The sequence below is a fragment of the Plecotus auritus genome, assembly GCF_963455305.1.
Source record: "Plecotus auritus genome assembly, chromosome: 5".
Taxonomy (NCBI): domain Eukaryota; kingdom Metazoa; phylum Chordata; class Mammalia; order Chiroptera; family Vespertilionidae; genus Plecotus; species Plecotus auritus.
Window position 1 is genome coordinate 9316986 of NC_137776.1, and position 8587 is coordinate 9325572.

An 8587-nucleotide genomic window follows, 5' to 3' on the forward strand; every position below is an offset into this window, starting at 1 on the left:
CACCTGACAGGCGAGCCTACAGAAACCCGCCCAGCGTGTCCTCAAAACCCTGCTCCCTTCACTGGACAGCGGCCTTCGGGCCGCTCCTGCTGCCGCGCATGCGCCACAGCTGCCGCGCTTCTGCGCAGTGTCTCGGGTTCATTCTTTCTTTGCGGTCCTCCGGCTCTTTCCCAGACTTCCGTTCGAACTTCCCGGCTGTGGCAGATGCCACCAATCAAAAACGTCCTTCCTCAAGCCACGCCCCCCCACAGTCTCCTCCGGGAACCGGAGTCGGATTTCACGCACACCCCGCCTTCCGGACGCACGCTGCGTGCAGACGTAAACCTCGGACGCCGTCATCGCCCCCGCGCCGGCTTTCGCCGGGCGCTCCCGCAGACCGTTGGGCGGCCCATCGAAGCCCCTCCCTCAGAGCCTTTCACCCCCACCCTCCCGCCAACCGTCCCTGCGGCGGCGACTCATGTGGGGGTTTGGGCTCCTGCGGTCGCCGCCGCTGCTGCTCCTGCTGCCGCAGCTCGGGCTCGCCGCCTCCCGCTCTCAGGCCGGAACCATGGACTTGGGCGGCTGCGGCTCTGCGCGGAGCTCCCCCGCGGCCGAGGGGCGCCCCCGGTGCCTGCAGCTGTCCGCGGTGCCGGGGTCCGACCCGCAGCGCAGCAACGAGCTGCTCCTCCTGGCGGCGGAGGGGCCTGAACGGCGGGATCTCTCGGGGGACCGGGCGCAGGAGGAGCCGCAGCCGTCGCCCCAGCATCACGTCGTCTACTTCCCCGGGGATGTGCAGGTAACCGGGCCTGCTGGCACCTGCCCCTTCCCCTAGGCTCCCTCCTCGCGGCCTGTGCCGGCTCCCCCCTCGCCTGAACGCGGGGTGGCTCTGCATTTACTCCACGGAATCCCCGACCCCCTCCACACCCCACCCCCTCCTCTTGCAGCCCCAGGAGGAAGGTGTCCTTGGAGACCTACGGCCTCCGGAGAGCCAGCAGTCAGTCCAGGCTTCAAGGGAGTAGAATTTGAAACAGAAAGGATGAGACATGATATACAGAGTGGCCAGATTGTTATGATCTCTGAACGCATGATAATCTGGCCACTCAGTGTATATCCTATATAATAAAAGGCTAATATGCAAATTGTCCCCTCCACCAGGAGTTCCACCAGCAGGCAGGCGGGCCAATCGCCCATGTCCCCTCCCCCTGGCCAGGCTGGCAGGACCCCACCCATGCACGAATTCATGCACTGGGCCTCTAATAATATATATATTATTAGAGATCATCATAATCTGGCCACTCAGTGTATATATTCATTCTATGACTTGGTTTCTCAGTGGAGTGTGTGTGTGCACGCGCAGGTGTGCTGAGCAGGAGACAGAGATGGCTTTTACATTAACTTAGCCAGAGGGTGCCACTGGCAGTTATTAAAAAGCAGACAAGTCAACAACAAAAATAAATGTCAAGCGTATGACACTCAGTAACCTGGAGAAAGGGGGGATGGCTGGAGAAAAGGGACAGGCATTGCTAAGCATGTCAGTATTTTGATGCTCACCTAAATCCTGTGCTTTTCTTTTTTGTGTGATTGTATCTTTACTACTAACTAGAGGCCCGGTGCACGAAATTCATGCACAGGTAGGGTCCCTAGGCCTGGCTGGTGATCAGGGCTGAGCGGGGCCTTCTGGCTGTGGACCAGGGCCTGCCTTCATTCCGCGCCACCTCCTGGTGGTCAGCGCATATGATAGTGAGTGATTGAACTCCCAGTCTCCAGTCAAACTCCCAAAGGGTCACTTTGCGTATTAGCCTTTTATATATATAGATTTTATAGCTGCAGGCAGATAACTGTGAATATGTTGTCCTGGAAAGCTGGGTATCAAAACCTAGATCTTAATCTAGATCTTAATCTAGAACTGTGTTGTCTAATACGGTAGCCATTAGCTATATGTAGCCATTTAGGTTAATTCAAATAGGTGTTAGAAACCCATTTCCGCAGTCACGCCAGCTGCATTTCAGGTGCTCAGGTGCAGCTAAGGTTTGTGTGTGCTGCATAATGAGTAAGGTAAACAGAAGAACGGCTCCATCATCACAGAAAGGTCTACAGGATACTCTTGGTGTGGACGGATAAGCTAGAATATGCCTAGATGTGTTTCTTATACCATGAAAACTATTAATTTAGTTTTTTAAAATGATGCTTTAAAATGATAGAGTAACAAACTTTGTGCCTCCAGTCAAATGGTGATGAAGGTATCTGTAATTTTTTTCTCTTGTTCTCAAAGTAATCGACTGATCTAGTTGACTGCTAATATCACTATAAAAAAACTAATATTTAGATTGAAGAGAAGCTTAATTTACTCAATGCTCTATTGGTCAGTTTAGGAAAACAGCATGGCATTGCTAACAGAGACCTCCAGATTGTGGACCAGTTATAGTGTGCCTCTATTAATAATGATGATGATGATATAACCTTTATTGAACACCTACTAAGTTTTTTTAAAGTGTGCCAGCCAGAATACAGTACAAATCTTCAGGTGAGGTCTAAAAAAATGCTAAATACGGTTAGAGTAAGACCTCCTTTTACTTTGACACTATCCATTTATTTTATGTAGCCTAAGATTCCGTTAGATTTTTGGATGGAGATACACTGTTGATTTATTCAGAGTATGAAGTGCTCTGAAAATCCAGGTCTTTTAGAGAAGAAATAGAGGATAAAGCATTAAAAGGCTTTAGGCCAGATTTCCTAGATTTGAACCTTGATTCTGCAATTTTTAGCTATTAAATCTCTGACCAATTGCAGCTACCTCAACCATAAAATAGGAATACTAATTTATAGGATATCAATGAGAATTAAATATGTGGATACATAATGAATTACAGTGTCTTCTCATCTTTCTGATGACCTCTTTAATCATGGGGGTGCCCTTGTACTCAGTTCTTGGGCTTTTTCTCTGTGTACCTTTATTCCCTTCGTGATCTCTTTCGGACCTGTGGCTTTACATACTACTTGTACTTTGACAATCTTCAACATTTGTATATATAACCTGGACATATACCACAAACTTTAGACTTAACAATTGCATGAGTAATTTCATTTTGGATATTTAATAGATATCTCAAACCTAAAATCTCTGGATCTTTGCCCCTAAACCTGTTCCTCCTGATCTCAGTTAGTGAAAACTTCATTTAGTTGCTCAAGTTAGATATTGCAGTTATCCTTTAGTCCTCTCTTTCACACCTCCGATCTTAATCTGTCAACAGAGTGGCTTCCCATTCTTCATCTATCTAAAAGTGATCAGAATAATCATTGGAAAACGGAAGTCAAATCAGGACACACCTGTCTGCTCAAAACTCCAATCGTTTCCCATCTCACTCAGAGTGAAAGCCAGAGGGCGCCTGGCCCTTCGCTGTCTTCACCTTTTCCACCTTGTTGCTTTCCTGCCTGCCTCCTTTTTCTCTTTGACTCTGCTCCAGCCACACCAGCCTTCTTCAGATTGCTCGTGGCAGGCAACTTCACCTCAGCAGCTGTGAAGGTACTGCCTTGGAGGAACAGTCTTCATGCAGATATTTGTAGGATTCATTACCTTACCTCTTTCAAGTCTTTGCTCTAAAGTTGCCTTTACAATGAAGCCTTTTCTGACCATCTTGTTTAATAATCAAACATATTAGTTATTCATTTTGATTTTTATCTGTCTTCTACCACTTCAGGTCCTTCTCAACTATCACCTTATTAAATAACTAGAGGCCCAATGCACAAAATTCATGCACAGGTAGGGTCCCTAGCCACTGCCGGCCAGGGCCTTCCTTCGTTCTGTGCCACTCCCTGGTGGTCAGCACATGACATAGTGATCGAACTCCCAGTTGGTCGAACTCACGAGGGGACACTTTGCATATTAGGCTTTTATATATATAGATAATAATAATCTGTTTTTTTAAAATAATCTTCCACTCTCTCCAAAACCTTATATTCCTTTTTACCTGCTTCATTTATTATACTCCTTTGCACTTATCACTATATAATTTTTGTTTTTTAAATGTTTTATTTTTTAGAGAGAGAGGAAGGGAGAGGGAGAGATAGAAACATCGATCAGCTGCTTCCTGCACACCTCCCACTGCACTGGGGATCCAGCCTGCAACCCAAGCATATGCCCTGTCTGGGAATTAAACAGGCCACCTCTTGGGGCATAGCACAGTGCTCAATCACTGAGCCATACCTGCTGGGCCCATCTAATGTTTTGTGCTGTCCAGCCAGCCACTAACCACTTGTGTCTGCTGACTGCTTGAAATGTTGTCTAATCAAGGAAATAGATTTTTAATTGCATTTAACTTTAAATCTAAAAACTGATACTCAAGTCAGTTCCTGGAAAATTTTTAAGTATATTTGAACAACTGGGTATGTGAATCTACTTTTTCACCTGTAAATTTTATGAAATCTAAATTGAGATTAAGTATTTCCAGTGAAAATTTAGTATCTAAATTGAGAAGTGCTGTAAGTGTATAAAATACACACTGGACTGCAAAGACTTAGTAAGAAAAATAAATGTAATAATATTTCAGTAGTTTTTTATATGAATTACATGTTGAAACAGTAATATTTTGGATATATCATGCTCAAAATGTATTATTAAAAATAATTTTCATTTGTTAACTTTTTAATGTAGTTACTAGAAAATTTTGTGTAGCTCATACTACATTTTTGTTGGGCAGTGTTGCTCTACTTACTAATGGAGTTGTGTGTTGTGTATCTCCGTACTTAGAATGGGAGCTCCATGTGGACAGGGGTTTAGTCTGTTCTGATCTATACCCGATCATTAGCTATCCAATAAATTTTATAGAATAAGTGAAAAAATTTGAGTGAATTTTCCTTTAAAAAAAACAAATATGAATGAAAATTAAGAGGAAAACAAAATTTACCTGCATGTCCTAGAACCTAAACAAATACTTATTAATACATAGAGAATGGTTATAAAGAAACAAGATCCAATTTTAAAAGGGCAAAAGATACAAACTTGCAGAAGTAGAAATCCAGATGCCTAATAAATGAACAAACCTTAAATTATGAATATTCTTTGATCTAGTTTTTCTATAGCCAGGAATTTATTTTTAAGGATATAATCAGATGTTTAAAAAGATTTTTCTATAATGTTCATTGCAACTTTATAAAACAAAAATTGAAATCAAACATATAGCATTAGGTTGCTAGAGTAATCCAAATAGGAAGGGGTTCAGGATAGTAGCTTTAATAGGAAAATATTTTTAAATCCTGTGGTCAAAAACTCTGTTTAATAAACCAAATTTTTATTTTCAGTTAATGTGTTAGGAATAATAGATTGTATGTATACGAAATAAAGTTTACTAAAAATATCTATAATCCTTCTGAAGTTTTTTATTATTTAAACTCCTACATGCTACTTAGCTATTATGTCTTATAAACTTGTCTTCTCAGAGATTTGAGACTTAAACTGAAGAAGTAATTTATTCAAAATTTTATAACCAGAAAGTAATGACAGATTTATAGGTTTCATTTATAATATATTAACCATAGGTTATATAACATCTCAACTTGCTCTACAATAAAAATAGAGAACTATTTTGTGGAAATAGTTTTGTATAATTGTGTATTTAATGTTTGTTTCATCTTTCTTACTTTTCAGAATTATCATGAAATTATGACTCACCATCCTGAGAATTATCAGTGGGAAAACTGGAGTCTAGAAAATGTTGCCACCATTTTAGCCCACCGATTTCCCAATAGTTATATTTGGGTGATAAAATGTTCCCGAATGCATTTGCACAAATTCAGCTGCTATGACAATTTTGTGAAAAGTAATATGTTTGGTGCTCCAGAACACAATACTGACTTTGGAGCTTTTAAGCACCTTTATACATTATTAGTTAATGCTTTTAACTTATGTCGGAACAGTTTGCTATCAAAGAAGAATGTGAAAGACTTGAATAAGGATTCCAAAGCATCTAATTGTAGATCCAGTTCTTCTCATACTAATGGTTGCCAGGGAGAAAAAGAGAGCCCCTGTGAAAACTTTGATGAGTCTGCCCTGAGTTTTTATCCACCATCACTAAATGGTGCTTCTTTTACTTTGATTGGATTCAGCAAAGGTTGTGTTGTTTTGAATCAGTTGCTTTTTGAATTAAAAGAAGCTAAGAAAGACAAGAACATAGAAGCTTTTATCAACAGCATAAGAACAATGTACTGGCTGGATGGTGGACATTCTGGAGGAAGTAATACTTGGATTACTTACCCAGAAGTCTTAAAAGAATTTGCACAAACAGGGATTATTGTTCACACCCATGTAACACCTTACCAAGTTCGTGATCCAATGAGATCTTGGATTGGAAAGGAGCACAAGAAATTTGTTCAGATACTTGGAGATTTTGGTATGCAGGTGACTAGCCAAATTCATTTTGTAAAGGAAGCTCCTTCCATAGAGAATCACTTCAGGGTTCATGAAGTATTTTGAGACTACGAGAATATTAATGTGATACTTGCTCAGTGGAAGAGAAAAAGCACTTTGAGTTTTAGAAATTCAGATAATGAGATGTAATCCATAGATAATACATCCATTTTTAGGGGGGAGGGAACACACATTCCTAAAATATGCGTATAATGTGCAATAGTATTTCTTGCCTCTGAATGTGAACAGTTGTTAATTGGGACTGGATCAGAATTAGTTTGAAATCTAAAAGGTGGTTTGTGATAATCCTATGAAGAGATATATAAGACCCTTAATGATGAAAGTTACAATTAGTCCTTATCAAAAGGTAATTAAAATTGTTATTGTTGGAAATAGTTTGTTTTCTGAGTAATGTTTAAAACTGATTTTGGTGGCATTTTAACAGTAGCTGGCGAGTTTGGCACTGAAAACTTTTGAGTAGAAACACTCCATTTCTCTTCAAACAAAGCCAAAGCCCATGGATATTTTCCATCATTTTGGAGTAACAACCCTGCCTTTTTGTTTTGTAAATTCATGGAATCATTCTTTAGTGTGCCACCGAGTGTTTTTTCTCAAGACTCAAAATATATTTGTTTCCAAATATCCAAGAATGTGCAGTAGTTAAAAGTTTGGTTTTTAAAAACATTACACTTAAGCATTGTGGCTAAATTTTTAATTGACAACTTTTAGCTAAGACATTTTGGAGTTTCTTAAATCTTGGCTGCAAACCAGTTCTTTGGGAAAAATTGTTTTAAAATTAGCATAATTCTGTATATTGGGTAAAAATATATTACAGATTGAAATTTTTTTCACATCAGTCTTTTGAGAGGTTCAACTTAGGTAAAATAAATATATAACACTATTTGTTAGTGTTCAGTTGACAAGGGGATGGATTCTATAGATCTAAGTCAGTGTTTCTCCAGAAGCATGATTTTGCCTGCCAAAAGAAAGCAGCTCTCTGGCCAGAATGCAAAAATTCTATTGCTATAAGAAAAGTTACAAGGGAAAGTTTGAAGACATGATTTAATTTTGGCTCAAAAAGTGAATTTGCTTAACACTGCTACATAATTTGGGTGAGGTTTCCTTCTTCCTGTTTCTCTTGACCTAGATAAATACATTTTGAGAAACCAAGATCTAATTAATGTCAATCAACATTAAAACATAGCTGTGATTAAAATAAAAGGTGAGTGGTCACTTTATTTATAATTAGCATTTCAGGGAATGAAATAAAGCAGGGAAGTAACACTGCTTTCAGACTGGAAGAAAAAGACTGAAGCTTAATATCTTAATAAATTTATAAAACAATATAGTGAAAATCTTAATATTTTGTGTTTTTCCCCCAGAATTGTATTTTAATGACTATAAACACATTCCAAATATTCAGGGACTTAATCAGAAAGGATTCTTACCAAATGTGTAAAAATAACATCCTTTAATTCTATAAATTACAAAATAGTATCAAGGTGGGTTTTTTTTGTTTTTTAAGGACAAAATAGTTTTATATTGCTTCAATTTCTTTAAATACCTGCTGTTTCTTTTGAGACCAAAAAGTTATAAAAAGGAAATGAGTCAGCCTGATTCCAGCATTTTATTACCTTAAACACCATAATTGATTGGCTTCTTTTAATGTGTCCTAATCCTTGGTTAAGTTAATGTGTATCTGATGTAAACTAGCTAAGTTACTGAATGCTCTAATGAGGGGAAGGAAAGGCATTTCTGTGATTAAAGTGGAAAAAGTAGGGCTTTTAGCAGGATTCATTACAAAAAGCTGAGATATTTAAAAATATGGGTTCTTTAGCTATCCAGTCATGTGAGTGTGTTACATGTTCAATGGACATTAAAAATAAGTCACAGGACACCTGGAACTATCATTACATCAAAATGAAAGTGTTGAAAAGTAGAGTATTTTTTGAATTAAAATATATTCAAGTTGATCCATATTCAAGTATTTTAATACTTCAAATTTGTTCTTTCCACATCTGTTGAAAACTTGTTACATGTTAGTATATTCTTTTGGATTGTGCCTTTGTGTTTGTGTCATGAGTCAACTGAGAAAAGTAGTCATACAAATAATGTGAAAGTTACTGCCACAGCATGAATGTACAATTATATTAAATTGAATCCACAGAAGTCTGTTTTGGTGTGCTTTATGTTATTAGATTTGTT

General features: G+C 39.1%; 1 protein-coding gene across 1 annotated transcript; it reads left to right on the plus strand.

Moving 5' to 3' along the window:
- The first annotated feature begins 314 nt into the window (after nt 1–314).
- LOC308247938 (mitochondrial protein C2orf69) lies at nt 315–8549 on the plus strand. Its single transcript, XM_080667798.1, has 2 exons — nt 315–775; nt 5624–8549. The coding sequence occupies exons 1-2, from the start codon at nt 458–460 to the stop codon at nt 6446–6448; spliced, it is 1143 nt and encodes a 380-aa protein (XP_080523924.1). The 5' UTR covers nt 315–457; the 3' UTR covers nt 6449–8549.
- The last annotated feature ends 38 nt before the right edge of the window (nt 8550–8587 follow it).

What these genes read in the sequence shown, in the direction of transcription:
- LOC308247938 (XM_080667798.1), top strand. Translation starts at nt 458, where the DNA reads ATGTGGGGGTTTGGGCTCCTGCGGTCGCCGCCGCTGCTGCTCCTGCTG. An exon ending in ACTTCCCCGGGGATGTGCAG is followed by an intron (nt 776 to 5,623) that starts GTAACCGGGCCT and finishes CTTACTTTTCAG; the next exon opens with AATTATCATGAAATTATGAC.